General features: G+C 36.1%; 1 protein-coding gene across 1 annotated transcript; it reads right to left on the reverse strand.

Annotated features, from left to right (window-relative positions):
- Nucleotides 1–809: 809 nt before the first annotated feature.
- On the reverse strand, nt 810–9,176 carry LOC149182733 (C-8 sterol isomerase). Its single transcript, XM_089418618.1, has 3 exons — nt 7,847–9,176; nt 1,642–1,791; nt 810–1,544 (listed from the first exon to the last, which is right to left on the reverse strand). The coding sequence occupies exons 1-3, from the start codon at nt 8,522–8,524 to the stop codon at nt 1,263–1,265; spliced, it is 1,110 nt and encodes a 369-aa protein (XP_089274744.1). The 5' UTR covers nt 8,525–9,176; the 3' UTR covers nt 810–1,262.
- Nucleotides 9,177–17,782: the final 8,606 nt, after the last annotated feature.

Consider the following 17,782-nt stretch of genomic DNA (forward strand, 5'->3'; position numbering starts at 1 on the left):
TTCCTTGTGTTATTAGCATTACCCTCTTCACTCACAATAATAACATCTAACACTTTGGTAAGTGGTAGAGTGCATCATGACAACATTAATTGAACCCAAGCTATAGAGCATCACTACATTTCTGCCGCCCAATCTGTAAACAGCTCAAGCAATGAAGCATCCATTTTGTTGTTTCCTGATAATAAGCATGTGACAATGTCATTAAAATGACACCAAGAGGATGAAGTCATAGAAAACTTATAATAGTTGATAGAAAAATCTATCCGTACTATTTTAATAAGAAGTTTTATCTACATTATGTATCATAAAAGTTTTAGATCTAATATTATTACTTATTTATATTATCCAAAATTATAATTCCACAATTTAGCTAAACTGATTTATTTTACTTTTAACTATCTAACTTAAAAGACTCAAAATAATTAATTTTTTTGTCAAAATTATCTTCGTCAGATAAACATTTAAAAAAACAGAACTACGGAAAGGCTTTACTTCTACCCCATTGTAGTACACAAACATAAATTTCAGATATTTTTCGCAATCACTGAATGCAGCTGAGCAATATGCTTTGTATCATTAACATCTTGAAATTTGGTGTCTTGGGTGTGCATCTCAGATATTGTTGTTTGCTTTTGCCTTTATGGATTGAAAAAATCAGGGATTAGATCAACAGAATAATAGGAACTTTGTTGGCCAATGAGCATGATTTTCAATTTTGTTGGTGGATGATCCTTTGAAGAGGTAAGTTTAGCTATTTATAATATAGGAAATGAATTTCATTTTCAATTCGAGCTGTTTAGATGAGCAGAAAAATCAGGAAGAGCAAATCCATGCACTTTTAATTGAAACATTCCTTTTCAAATCACCAATGTTCCCTCAATTACCATTTGAGATTTCATGTAAGCCATCTTCTCAAACATCACAGCACAGGAGGATAATGCCTCAAGAGATTACAATGGGGAATGCATCCCTTGTTTGTAATATGAGTACAGTTCAAGGGACTGAGCATCAGAATCTACCTCAAGCCCAGACTAAACATAATCTTACAGTCCAAAGTGTTTTAGTAGTATCTTATAGTACAGTGTCAATGAAGTTAAAAACGCAGGCATTAAAGCATAGAGGTACATTACAATGATAGAATTTTTTCACAATCAACACAACCGCCATTACTCATTTTTTGACCGTTCTTCTTCTCAAGGGTCACATGAACATTGGCACGAAACAACTCCATGAATTAGTGGAATAAATACAAGGAACCTGTTTTATGTTGGAGCTCTATATTCATCGTGGATATGTGGAACAGTTAACTTGGGTAGTAGGAATGATCCAAAGTTCCACTTCACTTTCTCATAAATTCTGAAAATAAGCCACTTCAAGAAGTGTAGAGTACGGGAAACCAGCCCTTCCCCTTGGAGGATTGGGGAATGTCTGTATTCGAGGATCCATGTTTTCCCATCCATTTGCACGAGAGATGCAGCCCACTTTGCATGGGTCCATGAATCACCTTCCAGGCGAACCACATAGTCTGTTTTGCCCTCGAACCACTAAATCATCAACAAATCAAACAATATTATTTTATTGCATGAAAGTTATAAGAAAATGCCAAAGAAAGTTATCAGAAAATCATCTATTAAGCATTACCTCTATCATTCGCCCCGACATGATTGTAAATGACCGGTCCACAAATCCTCTGCCTATCACACCGGCTGTTTGTGTAGGACATCCCCACAGTGCCACCTCCTCCACAATAGATGAGTAAAGAATACAGTGGGAATGAACCATCAGACCATCCTGTGAAATGAAAGAATACAATTGTATGATTTCAGAAAACAATAACTTCAACTCTATCTATTTTATCTGATGTTGACTGCACTTGAAATGCATTGGCACAAAAATTCTTTTACAGTTACACCAAAAACTCAATCACAATATCTTTGTCAACTGTCCATTCAAGTATTAGAAAAACAAAAGGTTTGGGCGGTGAAACCTCATTTCCTTCGATTTCTTTTTATACTTATAAGAAATCTCATTTGGAGATTCCACAATCAAATCTCGTTTGGGGGGTGCACAATCGGAGAGGTGTAAAGTTAGTGAAAGAAATTTTGAAACTGCTGTAGACACATAATTGCTTCTCACTGCAATAGACAATCTTACAGGACCTGAATAAAGCAAATAACTGAATTCTTAGAAATTGATGAGTCTTTTTTGACTCCATAAGCAAAGTCTTACGTGTATGAGGGTCCAGGGTTATGAGGGCTATAGAAATGGAGTACCCGCTATGAATATCTAAAATACAAGTTTAACAGAAAAATCAATACATATTTTCATGGGATAACCGAGTGGTTGGTACACTGAGATGTTATTTTTTTCACCCAATTTCAAATTCCGCAGGGGCATTTTCGACCCGTTGTGATAAGGTTTAAGAAATAGGCTCCCTCACACTAATGGAGTCTCGGCTCTTGTTAAGTCATAAATTTCTGGTATACCTGGCTTACAGGCCATTGGATATTCTTTTGGCGATGTAGTGGCAACCACTAAGTTTGATCTTGAACCTCGCCCAAATTACTCCAACTAATTTCTAATTCACCTTGTTAATAATAAAAATAAAAAACCAACACAAATATTTCTCCAGACTAGAACTTGATGCTATGGGCTTACAAAATAAGAGCAAATTTATTGGAAAAAAACCACCAATTACGTTATCATAATAACAATATGAGATGATAATAACAATATGAGATGTGTCCGATATGGCACAGATTGTAAACGATCTAAAAGAATACAATAATAAAATAGACTATATGTACATATGAAAACATCCACCAAATATATATAGTCACTTAGGTTATCATAATAACGACCTGAAATGTTATAAATGGGAAATAATGTAAATGATTCAACAAAATAGAGTAACATAAATATGAAATGCCATAATAAGAATATAATTTAAATGATTCGAAAGACGGAAAAAAAATTAAAAAATAAATAAATAAATAAAAATATATATATATAGGTATAAATCAAATTTTTATATTCAAATGAATCGAAAGATTAAAATAAAAACAAACAGAAATAAATATATGTCCATGTGTTTATATTCACTTGAAACAGCAACAAAACATACCAGTAATAAGACATTTATAGCGACAACTTTAAAAGGCACCCTAGCCTTCACAGTTCCATTATACAAAAAAGTTGGACAACTTCCGAAAATCCTCATGAAAATATCAGCGCATATACCAAACAATAACTTCATATAGTTTTGGGCTCTTGTCACATGCCCAACTCCCACTTTAACTCCTTTGAGAACGTGGGGCAACTAATATTACCACAAAAATATTGTTATTCACCAAAGTAAAGGCTTCATAAGCTTGATATGCAAAGACAGTGAGTAGTGCCCAACCTTCAAGCTAGATCATAAGTTAGTGATTATGAATGCATCACATTTTTACAAATCATGCATTTAAACAAGAGATGTAATAATTCACAACTCTACATATTTATGGAAAAATTCATATGCAATAATAAAGATAGGCACCATAGTCTTCCACTAGCGTGAGAGTGGACAATTTAAAAAAAAACCTCATAAAAATATTCCCTCATATACCAAACAAAAACTTCATATGTTTTGGATTCCTGTCACATAGCCAACACGCTAAACAAATGTCTTAGCTATCTTTTGCATTTCATCTTTTTCTTTTATTGTGGTTTTCTTATATTTTTATCTTTTCTTTTATTTTTATCTTTTCTTTTAGCTGCATCAACTTCCTGCGTAAAGTTTTCGAGCCCAAACTCAAAGATGAGGATGGAAGAGTGCCAATCCCAATGACCACAAGCTCGAAGAATGGAGATGAAATATGGGGAAAGATGGAAAGTGGTAAGTATGGAACAAGAATACGGTCAAAATCGATCAATCATCTAGGTTTCCCCTTGATCCATATTAGTATGCCTATAGCATTAAGTGAAGGCACGTGATTGCAAAAACAGTTGAAGTACCTATCAAATATCCTAAAAGTCACAGAGAAAAGTCACATCTTTGCCCAAGTAGAGAAAACTAATGTCACATCTACTTCAACTACCCACGCGCTAAACAAATGTCCTAGCCATATTTTGCATTTCATATGTTTCTTTTATTGTGGTTTTCTTATGCTTTTATCTTTCTTTTAGCTGCATCAACCTCCCCCCGCAAAGTTTTCGAGCCCAAACTCAAAGATGAGGATGGAAGAGTGCCAATCCCAATGACCAATGACCACCAACTCGAAAAATGGAGATGAAATAAAGGAAAAGATGGAAAGTGGCAAGTATGGAACAAGAATAAGGTTAAAATTGATCAATCATCTAGGTTTCCCCTTGATCCATATTAGTATGCCCATAGCATTAACTAAAGCCGCATGATTGCAAAAACAATTGAAGTACCTATCAAGGGATGACCTACCTTCCTTGAAAAAGGAATGTTGGATGGGAGAGAGATATTTGTCCAGAGCAAGAAGTGGAGGATCCTGTCAACATGTTATGTGTTGATCATAAAGGGTTGTTGGTTGGCTAGCTATCCAAGGAGGAGAAAAAATTTCTCCAATGGATTACCCAACTTTTTGGTGGGTTACAAATCTCACATTAAACAAAAATCATAAAACATATAAACAACATGCAAAAGTACCTTCCAATGGGTAACCCACCTTCCTTCAAGAAGGAATGCCGAAAGGAAGAGAGAAACTCGAATAGAGCAAGAAGTAGAGGATCTTGTCATCATGTTATATGCTAATCATATAGAGTTGTTAGTTGGCTAGCTGTCCAAGAAGGAGAAAAAAAATTTCCTACAAGGTGGGTAACAAACCTCATATTAAGCAAAAATCATATAACATATAGACTACACACTTTTACATTCTCTACATGGTCTTGTTCATGGGTTACCTTATTAGGAATTTACATGACCATGCATTTCACATATAATAGGAAAAATTACAAATAACAACAGTTTTATTGTGTATTTACACATGAATATTTCTTTTTGTCTAAGTTACCTAACACATCATCCCCCTTGTCATGTATTTAACGTGTCGGACATGACACGAGCATGTCATGGGTTGGTTACATGTTTGGGATATGTCTTATTTACAAGACACATGTTCGACACATGCCCTAAAAGTGTTCCGAAATTCAGACAAGTGCCCAGCTAAAGAGTGGTCTACAAGCTGCAACATATTAAAACCAAGTTTTATCTCACTCTAACTCATTTAAGTCACATGTTTGGAGCTCTCAGGGGTTTTGGAGTGCAACTAAGGGAAAGTAAGAAGTGTTAGAATGGATTCCAAGTGTTGGGAAATGGATTTGTCCACCAATTTTCAAGATTTTTCCTAGAATAGTCCTTTTTTTCTTTATATCATAGAAATCATGGCTCAATCATCAAGGGCAGCTGTAAAAAGGAAAAGGAAAGGGAGGAATGCCCTCACTAAGGTTGTCCCCCCTACATTTTCATCAATGGAAGTGGCAACAATAGCTTCAAATGCTAAAGCAAGACAACAAGCTCAAGAACAAAATTATCCATTATGGAAGTATGTTACAGGACGTCAAGGGCCTAGGAGCAAGTGGAGGGAATGTTCTTTGGACAAGTAGCTTTTTCCATACTCAATTCAAGAGCACCTTCTTTCGAGTTAAGGGCTATTTGTTGGGCACATCTTGTGGACTTCAAACATGTCCAACAGTGAGTGCATTCAAACAAGAGGAATTGGAAAAAAGGGCCAATGTTGCTGTGGCAATGTGGCAACAAAATGTAGGAAAAAAGTTAAAACCAAGAACAAGGACCTTTTTCCATTCTTGAGGAAATCACTTAGCAAATATCCATTTGGGAGTGGGAATGTAGTTTAAGCAACAAAAAAGAGGGCGGGCAGTCTAATGGACAAGATATTTCAGCAAGAGAGGTTAGATGAGATTGATCATACCATTGGGTTTTTCTATCTCAACTTTATCTCATTTAATGTTCCACAGTCACCTTTGTTTATTGAAGGGGCTCCAGGGGCTCCAATAGGGTATGTCCCTCCTAGTTCAGAGAAGATTAAAACCACATTGTTGGTTAGGGCAAAGAAGGAGGTGGTAAAATACCATAGCCTATTAAATCATCATGGCCATCATTTGGGGTTAATATTGTTTCTGATGGATGGAGAGTGAGGTGCTTGGTTACATGGAAAAATGGACTAGTTTTAGAGAACATTACATATTAACCATTAAACTATGAAGTTCCAACTTATACTCTATATATTTGAATATCCACAATAATAACCCCATGGTTGGGATGGTTAATCACATTAGTAATTGTTATACCAACATGTCTAGTAAAGGTTGGTTATGCTTTTCCATCTAATTATGAAATGTCCATCTAAATATGAACTTATTTTTGTACTTTAAATTCCAGTTTGTATAATAGAAAAAAGAAATTCAGTTATATAAAAAAAAGTATTTGAATAAATAAAGCTATAATTCTTTTTTTCAGAGTTATGATCTGATATATTTTCATAAAAAATTATGAAACAACAAAATGAGAATGCTTCGAAATAAACCATGTAAATATTACCCAAAAAAAAATATCTAAACCATGCAAACAATACCCAAAAGAAAGAAAATAATGTATCACCATTAATATTACAAATATATAATTGACAGGGGAGAAAACGCATTAAAACCTAGTTACCTTCATTTGAAGCAAATTTAAAGGAAAAAAAAAATTGTATCAACATGGAGAGAGTCATAGACAGAAACCAAGGCAGAATCAAACTACGCCTGACAACTTGTGTCCAATATAGAAGGCCGGTTTACCCACAAAAACACAGCCACTGCAACTTCGGGCTAAAAACAGGTCAAAAACACAATCACTGCAACTTAAGGCTAAAAACAGGTCAAAAGCAGAGCCACTACAACTTAGGGCTAAAAACAGGACAAAAACAAGCCAAACTGCATAAGTGTCTTAGAAAATATTTTTGATCGGGGGCAAAGCCTGTGGAAAATAAACCAACCCAAACATGAGGCAAATTAATACCAAAATGAAAGCAAACCATATCCCAGACGAAATTCTTTTGGTATGCTAGTCTCATTTAGGGCTAAACTCCCCAAATCAACTTTGAAAGAATATCAGAGCGCGAACTGCAACAACAAACATGTACGTGAATCAAAATGTGTCATACCATATACTTTCAATATGTGAAACAAATTGGAGAAAATACACAGAGCCATCCATCTGAATCAAGCAAACTTGGAGCAAGATGCAACAACACACACACATGAACTGGAGAGTACTTTCAACGTGCGAGAGAAATTTAGGGCAAAACCCTCCAATCCAGTTGTGAGGCAAAACTCGGGGTAAACAAAACAAAAAGAATGCGAATGCGAGTGCATCAAGGAATTTATTTTTCTTTTCTCCCGCTGAAACGGGGAGATCTCCCGCTTACCCAACTAAGAGACAAGTTCGGAGAAAAATGCAGTCACAATCACAAATATGTGAAGGAAATTGGAGAAAACAAACACAGACGCCCATCTGAATCGAGCAAACTTGGAGCAAGATGCAACAACACACACATGAACTGGAGGGTACTTTCAAGGTGCGACAGAAATTTAGGGCAAAACCCTCCAATCCAAATGTGAGGCAAAACTCGGAGTAAACAAAACAATAAGAATATGAATGGGAGTGCATCGAAGAATTTCTTTTTCTTTTTCCCCGCTGAAACTTACACAACTATAAGACAAGTTCGGAGCAAAATGCAGACACCCAAATATGTACAAGAGAAATACCAGACAAAATATGTGAAAAGCACAGCTAAAAGCAAAAAAAAATGAAGTAGGCCGGTATGAAGTTTACTTGTTCCAGCTTCCAGGTGGAATCAGATCCAGTACAGTTGAAAACTTGGCCAGGAACAACCCTCGCCATTCTTCGCGCTACATAGTCCAATCGATCAGGAAGCCTCCTTCTAGCCATTGACTCTAGCGCAATACCCTTCACCTTATCTGCACTGAAAGCCGGCCTAAAGTGGCCAGAAAGGAACCATGGCACTACAAATTCCAGCAGAAAAAGACTGAAGATGATACACAACTTCCTCCACGAACCCCCTTTCTTCTTATTCCCGTCAATGTTCTTTTTATCCGCTGTTATTGGTTCTTCATCAGTCTCATCATCAAATATGTTTGGCCGATATTTGCCTGTGGAACATAGGGCTGATGTGGGCGCCCTCCTAAACTCCTTCCTTGTCGTAGTAGAGGGCCTGTTTTTTGAAATCTCAGAATTAGGCCATTGATTCTCCTTGCCCCGCGGCATTGGGGAAGGGCTCATGAAATTTCTGGAAGGTGAATCAGACGAATTTGTTATTGAACTGTAGATGTTATTTGAAGGCCTGAGATCCAATGTGGCATGAAAACTCGCCACACACATTTCGCAGCTGCACTGTGCATCTTTCCTGCAATCTGGAAAATAGCTCTCCCTGCTCACAGACCTCTCCCTGCTAACGCTACCTTTCCCCATCATCCACCCTGTTTTCTTCATTAGTCAGCAATATCATACAAAGCAAAAAAGTGTCTCTCTCTAGTACGCCTGCTTCTTGTCATAGAGTCCCCAGCATACCAGCAATATCTACAGCAGAAACTGCAATGCCCATCATGGGTTTTACCTATAAGTCCCTTGATAGGTCCCCAGATGCCTTAAAAACACGGACCCAGATCGCCTACTGAGATGCCCTAATGTTCAGACTTCTGGATCTCTTGTTTCAGGCAATGTATATCATTTTCGACGAAACAGTCTCATCCCAGCACCAACATTGCAGAAATAGGCAGAGAAGATTTCCTACCAGGTGCCCAAAAGGTTTCAACAAGTATCCAAATGTACTAAACAGAGGTCCAAATGCTCCGGCCTCCCTTCACTTACAATGTTCATCAGTTTCAATAAAAAGAAAATGCGGATGAATTTGTCGAAGGTTGCAGAGGGTAAAATGCAGATGAAGAGAGTAATGGATGAGGAGTAAAATGCAGATGGAGAGTAATGGAGTAAATGCAGGTGTCTCGCCTGTCTCGCTTCTCAGTCGTTCCAATCCCTTCTCCCTCTCCTCCTCATCCTGGATTTGAAATTTGAACTGCTTTGGACAACGGTCATCAAATTACCCCCAACTCGAATTTCATTTCATCTCATTTCATTATTTTGGAACATATTGTCTCACGAGCTTACAAGTGCAACTTTATGTGAACCTCGTGGAAACTAGTGTAAATTCGGTCCTACCACATAGTTATGCTTAAAAAGGGCAACACCGAAGCGGATCTCACACATTTAATACACCATTTGGGATTTTTTTGGTGCATTGGCCCCCTTGGGCATAGTATATGCTTTGTTTAAAATGGTGCACAAAGTATCATAATGGTTAGAATGGGGTGAAGTAATTAATCCAGAAAAGGTATGGTTTGAAGTTATTTAGGGGGTTTTGGGCTATTGAAACTTAATCATAAGGATTGGGTGAACAATTGTAATTAGTGTAAATAAATAATAGAGAAAATGGAGAGCCATCGGGAGATGAACTGAACAGTGACTCCCTCTTGTATATAATAATGAACAACTTGAATGAATAATACGATTACATTTGAGAAGTTACCTCTTGGTCTGACATGGTATCAAAGCCAGTGCCATTTTTGGCTTCCCTCTCTGCTTTGTAACTCCCTTATGCCTATGTTCTGTCTATTTTGCAAAACTAGCCTCTTGCAACCACTCCACAAGTGTGCCTCTCTCAAGAATTTGACAACCGTTCTGCAGGTTTTCCCCTCTCTCACAACTGTTGCCCCTCTCTGGCAACTGCTACAGACGTTCAACTAGTTATGTGAGGCTACTGCTCCACAAGCGCAGTTGATGTATCACTCCCACACCTGTATGCATGCTGCCTATCAATATACCTCTCATGGTTTCATCACTCTCTTGGTTTCATAGTGTTAAACACGAATGCGATGAATGAAATTCTCTTATGACTGTGTATCGGTATTATGGACCCTAATCGGGTATTTTTCTCTGTTCATACATTTTATTTATAAATCATAATCAATTAGTGTTAAGTGTTAATACTGAGTTTAAGCACTAAACCTTTCCTTAAGCGCCTTTATTAAAAGTATGAATTAAGCACGTGGGTGGTATTGATAAGTGGGAAGCGGTATCTCGCACGCCCTAAAGGCTGTAAACGGTATTCCTAAAATTCACGCGATTAACCTTAGCAGGTGACACGTAGCACGAGAAAACCACTTTTCTCGCATGCTCTCGACCTGATATTGGTCGTGCAAGATTTCACGCGAGATTGCGCGACAGTCGTTCGATTGGACAGGTCACATCGACGGTGGAGATCGTCCGGGTTAGTTGGTGAGCGGACGACGCGATATTCATTGGATCTGGAGAAGTGAGATCAACGGCGCGGATTGAAGCGCTTGATAAAAGGAGAAGTCAACGAGGGACCGATAGTGATTGGTTAGATAAGCGGGACCCTTAAGGGGAAAATCCACGTACAGAACTGGATTTAAGCGCAGCTGATTGGTTACAAAGTTAACCAGTAGTCGAATTACAGACTACCACCTCATTTTCGTCAACCTCCTGTGTCATTTTTTTACCAGCAGAAGAGCATTTTTTTTACACAGTACACATTTTTAAAATGCACTCATTGATATATGTTGTGGGAGTCGTTCTCAATGGGAAGGAGAACTATCTTTAGTGGTCTCGGAAAATCAAACACACTCTCATTTTTAATGAGTTGTGGAAAGGAGTGTGTATTGGAAACGGAGACAAAGAGCCAGAACAGCCTACCTCAGACAAGGAATTCACCATTTGGGAAAATAAGAACAACAAGGCTTATGCATTGATTGCAGCATCAGTAAATGAAGAGGTGAGTTGCCATATTTCGCCATTTTCAAATGCTTTCGAAGCCTTACAAAAACTAAAGGAACTCTATGACTCACACTCTGCACTTGAAGTTGTTCAACTCATGATTAAATTGTTCACCCTTGAATTACAAAATGATGATCCTCTTGCTCTTGCATCAGAAGTAAAATCTATTATGCATGATATCAAAGTCACTAATGTTGAACTGGACATTCCTCTGATAGCTTTTCTCAAGGCACTTTATCCCACTTACTCAAATTATCTTGAGTCATTGCAAGAAAATGGAAACCTCAAAGATATTACCTTTGACTCCCTTGTGAAAAAATTTGTTGAAAGAGAGAAAGCTTTTGGGAAGAAGACAACTCCTCAGTCTTCTGAAGAGGTTATGTGCCTTGCACATAGAGAGAAGAATCTTGCTCAAGATTCTTCGAGAGGAATAGGTGGTCGAAGAGGAAGAGGAAGAAATTTTAGAGGCAGGGGGGGCAAACACTCTCAAGGAGAAAATTCAGATTTGCACTGCATACGCTGCAAAAGAGATGGATCACATGATGCATCCACATGCAAGTTGCCTTGGGACAGAATTGAGCATGAAAGAAACCAACCCAAAGGTAAAACTAATGACAAAGAGAAAGGTATAGCACCTGAATCCGCTCACTATGTTGTGGCACACTGTAATATTGGAGTAAATGAAGACTTATTTAATGCTTCACTTGCTTCTTGGAAAAATGATTGGTTGCTTGATTCAGGAGCAACTTGCCACATGACTTTTAGAAGAGATTTTTTTGAAGAATTTACTGACAATGTTGATGGAGCAGTATACTTTGTAGACAAATCAAAACTCAAGCCATCAGGGCTTGGTACAATCAGGCTTAAATTGCCTGGTCTTCCAGACTTTCTTCTGCATCATGTTTTATATCTCCCACAGTTGAGGAGAAACTTGTTGTCCTTGGTCCACATCCGCCAGCAAGGACACTCCATTCATATGTTTGATGGCAAGCTTGAGGTGAGAAAAGCATCAGACCACTCACTTGTCATGACGGGGATAGAAGAAGAAAGGCTTCTCAAGTTGCAGGGTACCTTTGCTCGTGCACAAAATTTCTCATACAATTCTCATTATGAAGAAGGTACATTTCCATCAAGTTTATTATGGCATGCTAGATTTGGACACTTGAACTATGACAGCCTCCGCTTGTTATTGCTAAGGTTCCGCATTTCCATCATCGAAAATTCAGGGAAGCTCTGGAGATCGAAAAGAGACCTAGCAATCTCAATAGAGACGATGGTTGGAAAATCAGTAGATGCTGGGTCCCTGCCCTCTCCTCCTAGTCCTTTTTCCGTCCTCGGTGATTTTTACTGTTTTGTCTCGTATTTATTTTTGTCATTGTCATCCTTCTAATCGCCTTTCCTTTATGTTTCTGATTAGTTAAGGGCCTGGTGGTAACTTGTTTCCTTACTTTGATACCATTTTACTCGCTATTTAGCTGTATTCAGGACTCTATTCATCTTTTTTTTTTTTTTTTTTTTCCCTTTTATTCTTATTTAGTTATTTCATTTATTATTATTAATTTATTTATTTTGTTATTTTTTGATTTTTATTATTTATTTATTTATTTTATTCGTTTATTTATTTATTTTTACTATTATTATTACTGTTTAAGTTATGTTTTAGTCCCCTGTTCATTTCTTCAGTTTTATTTATTCATTATTATTTTATTTCATTTTTATTTTTATTTCGTGTTTTGTTATTATTTTACTTTTATTTAGTTAGTTATTTTATTATTATTTTTAGCTTTTATTAATTAATTAATTCAATTAATTTATTATATATTTTTTAAGCTTATTATTTTATTCTATTCCCTCTTAGTTATTCATTCTTATATATGTATTATTATTTTATCTCATTTTTTCGTTGTTCTATTAGTATTTTTATTTAGTTAGTTATTTTTATTATTTTATTATTAATTTTTAATAATTATTTAGTTTATTATCACTTGATTTTTATTTTTTGTGCGTTTTATTTTATCTATTTATTTTTATTCTCGTGGTTTATTTTTGTTTGATTTATCTTTTATTTTATTTATTTTTACTTTTGTGTTTGTGTATTTGTTTTATTTTTACTATTTTTAGTTCGGGTTTTTATTTATTTAATATGTTATTTTAATAGTTTACTTAGTTATTCTCCCTTAGTCCGTTCTTAGAAACGGTCCATTGCATCTAATTTTCTTTTATTAGTAATTTGACCTTTAATTTTTTATTATTTATTGGATTTGATCCTGGTCCTTTGGTCAATATTAGCGGTTGGGTCAAACTAGCCGTTGGAGGCTCTACTCGGTCTATATAGCATGCTAAGCTAGATCTGTTTTCTTCATCTTGTCCTGACGATGAACCACACTGGTTGGTTCGAAACGCGTCGACAAATGACTCTTCATGTGATTTACGCCGAAATCTTTCTCTAACTTAATATGGATCACAGAAGCCTAAACTCTATTAAAAATGGTGTTACTGGTTTGCCTACAATTCCTAGGAAACTTAAGCAATGTGATGCTTGCATTCTAGGAAAGCATAACAAACAGTCTTTTCATGATTCACATTCCAGAGCACATAGAAAACTTGAACTCATTCATTCAAATTTATGTGGTCCAATTCTTGTTCCTTCTGCAAATGGAAATAAATATATGATGACATTTATTGATGACTACACCAGAATGTGTTAGGTTTATTTATTGAAAAACAAATCCGATGCTTTTCAAACATTCAAGAACTTTCATACATGGATTGAAAATGATGCACAATCTCATATTGGCTCTATTTGCATTGATAATGGAAAAGAATACACTTCAAATGAATTTGAAAACTATCTTCACCAACATGGGATCAAACATCAAACAACTGTGCCTTATAATCCCCAACAGAACGGAGTAGCTAAAAGAATGAATATGACAATCTTAAATATGGTGCACTCCATGATGTTTTTCAAAAATGTAAAAATGATGTTTTGGGCTGATGCAGTTCTATGTGCTGTATATGTAAAGAATAGATGTCCATCTAATGCTATTAGAAACAAGACTCCTTATGAAATGTGGTATGGGCACATTCCTTCGGTAAAGCATCTCAGGGTCTTTGGTTCCACATGTTATGCCTTGATACCAAAGGTACATAGAAACAAACATGGTGCGAGAAGTCGTAAGTGTATCTTCCTGGGGTATTCAAACACCTTCGAAGAATACCATCTCTTTGATGAAGTCAATAAAAAGTTTGTTGTATCTAGAGATGTAATCTTTCTTGAATCATCCAAAACTAACAATGTTGTTGAGCGGCAACTTGATCACTTGGATAGATTCATAAATGCAAAATCGTTTCAAGAATTTGATAATCAGATTCCACATCTTGAAGGGGGGATTCCTATACTAGATCAACCTGTGGAATCTTCTTCTGAAGCACTCTCTCCCCCACATGAAACTCCAACAACGGATGATACTTTGAGTGATGCGATTGACAGAATTGGGAGACTCAATCTTGACTCAGTCCCAACTCAATCAACGGAGCAGTCTGGACCATCTCAGAAAGGTCCCCCAAAGTGGCTAACAAAGACACTTGAAAGTGTTCATCTTGATGAGGTTGGAAAGATAGGAACTAGAAATTTAACCCGGAAAAATGGAGGTGATGTAGATAACTCTGATTCACCTGTTGATATGGATGTTTCTTATGATTGTGAATTGAATTTGTCTACAGATTTTGAACCAACTTCCTTCAAAGAAGTTGCTTCTCATGATGAATGGAAAGAAGCAATGCAAACAGAGTATGATGCCTTGATAAAGAATGGCACTTGGAAGCTGGTTGATCCTCCATTGGGAACCAAACCAATTGGCTGCAAGTGGGTCTACAAGAACAAGTATAAAGTTGATGACTCACTTGACAAGCACAAATCCAGGCTTGTGGTAAAAGGTTTTGCACAAAAGGAAGGGGTTGATTATGAGGAGACTTTTTCCCCCACAACAAATTGGGCTACCATCCAGACACTCTTTGCCCTAGCAGCTCAAAACGGTTGGAAAGTCCATCAAATGGATGTAAAAATTGCTTTCTTGAATGGAGATCTAAAAGAGAATGTTTTTATGTCCCAACCTAAAGGATTTGCTGTAAAAGGACATGAACATAAAATATGCAAACTTTTGAAATCCTTGTATGGCCCCAAACAAGCACCGCGAGCCTAGTATTAAAAACTAACTGAGCATCTTCTGAAACTCAATTTCAAACATTATGATCTTGATGATGCAACATTGTTTGTCAAGAAGGTTGGTAAAACAGTTGTATATCTTGTGGTATATGTAGATGATCTTTTGATGACAGGGAACAATGAGAGCTACATTGCATCCATAAAGAAGGAATTGAGGAAAGGTTTTGAAATAACTGATTTGGGCTATATTCATTACTATCTTGTTATTGAAGTAACTCAACATCCGAAGTCCATATTCCTTTCTCAAAAGAAGTACATTTGAGATCTGTTGAATAGGTTTGGCATGATTGAATGCAATCCTCTGACTACTCCAATGGAACAAAACTTAAAGCTCACATCCATTGAAGGAAAAGAATTTGAGGATGCAACAAAGTATAGATAGCTTATAGGAAGTCTCAACTACCTAACTACTACCTGACCAGACATTTCGTTTGTTGTTGGAATCCTCTCCAGGTTTATGCAAAAGCCTTATGAGAGACATTGGTTTGCTGCAAAAAGAGTTCTAAAGTACTTGAAGGGAACTCAAGACTTTGGAATCAAGTATACACAGGTGGGCGACTTCAACTTGATTGGATACTTTGATTCAGACTTCGATGGAGACAAAGAAACTGGGGTATCTACTTCGGGTTATGTTATGAGTCTTGGATCAGGAGTTGTCTCTTGGAGATCACGCAAACAATTAGTTCCAATAGATTCCACAATAGAGGCAGAATATGGGGCAGCAGCTGAGGCAACAAAAGAAATAGTGTCGCTCAAGAAAATTATGGAAGATTTGTTGGTAAAACAAGTACAATCGACTCCACTCATGATTGACAATACCTCGGCAATAAAGTTGGCCAAGAACCCAAAGTTCCATGATCGAACACAGCACATCAATACAAAATATTGTCTCATTCGGCATCATGTTGAGGCCAAAACAATCCATCTTCGCCATTGTTCCACTAATGAGAAGATTGTAGACATCTTCACCAAAGCGCTTGGAAGAGAAAAGCTTGAAAGATTCAGAACGATGCTTGGACTCACCAACATCCCTTCAGATTAAGGGGGGAAATGTTGACACCTAATCATAGGAATTGGGTGAACAACTGTAATTAGTGTAAATAAATAATAGAGAAAATGGAGAGTCATCGAAAGATAAACTGGACAGTGACTCCCTCTTGTATATAATAATGAACAACTTGAATGAATAATACGATTACATTTGAGGAGTTACCTCCTGGTATGACATGGGCTAAATCCTTGAAATTAAAAATAGTTATAAAATTCAAAGTAGGTTTCGTGTAAGTAGTTTGGTGGGTGTAATTTAAGTGGTTGGCAAAATGATTTGTTTTCTCCTCTATCTAGGATTGATTCCCATAGAGGGATATGTTGGTGTGTTGTGATAAGTTTTGAAGAGTAGGTGTCTATCCTCTTTATCCGGTGACATCTCAGTTCAAGTCATAAGTCATTGGCATTGCCTTGTGGGCAATTGGATATACTCTTAATGTTACAATGACAATTGAAAATTTTGATTATAGACCTCGTCCAAAGTATGATAATATATTACCAATTCACATGGTTAACAAAAGAAAACTAAATATATATAAAAATAATTAATTAATTGATATAATATTTAAAAAGTTAAATTTATGTGAAATTTAACATATTGTTAGTGTCAAAGTTCTTTTGAATATAATCATATGAGAGGTGTTTGAACTTGAATGCTTGACTCATATTCATGAGCACAATGGAAAGATCAATATACAAAAGTAATTTTATGGGTGTACCTTGAGTGGTTGGGAAAATGGTTTATTTGTCCCTCCACTTAAGAGTGATTCCTATAGAGAGATATGTTAGCTCATCGTGATAAGGCTTGAATAGTAAGCATCCTCATTATCCAATGGTATGTCGATTCATACTAGTCATTCGTATTGCCTTGTGAGTAGTTGAATATACTCTTAGTATTACAATGGCAACTAAAAATGTGATTCTAAACTTTCCCCAAAATATTTTAATATATTACCCCTTCAAATAATTAAAAAAAAACTATTAAATATATATATATATATATAATTTAATTAATAAAAAAATTAAAAAATATGTGTGCGCATTTTTTAAGCGGTAGAAGTTGAAAAGATTATATCACAAGCTTTCGCAATTTAACATATTGTCAAAGTTCTTTTAAAAATTTAACATATTGTCGAAGTTCTTTTAAATGTAATCACGTGAGAGGTTTTTGAATTCTGATCATTTGGGTGAATGCTGCACCACACTCATGACCACAATGGTATTCTCGTGAAAGCCAAATCTGCAATATTTTGTTCAAAACAATGAACTTTTCTTGCAATATATGTTTAAGATGTGAGAATGTAAAATCTCATGGTTAGAGATGTTATTATAAGTTGATGTAATGTAACTATCTAAGAAGTTTATGGACTTCACTTTTTGGGTGAATGTTAATTTTTTTTAAAAAGTATAACCCAAAAAAATTGATGCATAGTTGTATAGGTGTTGTTATGAAAGTTATCTTTGCAGCATGCTTTTTCAATTTAACTCTTTATTTAAAAACAATAATTTTTATACGTAATATCTTTTATGTGGATTGAAAATAGTAAAAAGTAACCTCTCATAGCTTTAGTCAATCTAAAAGTTCTTTTAGATGTAACCATGTCAGATGCTTTTTAACTCAT

This window comes from Pinus tabuliformis, chromosome 3_2, assembly GCF_031772625.1.
Source record: "Pinus tabuliformis cultivar Carrire ecotype Pingquan chromosome 3_2, CPIR1, whole genome shotgun sequence".
Taxonomy (NCBI): Eukaryota; Viridiplantae; Streptophyta; class Pinopsida; order Pinales; family Pinaceae; genus Pinus; species Pinus tabuliformis.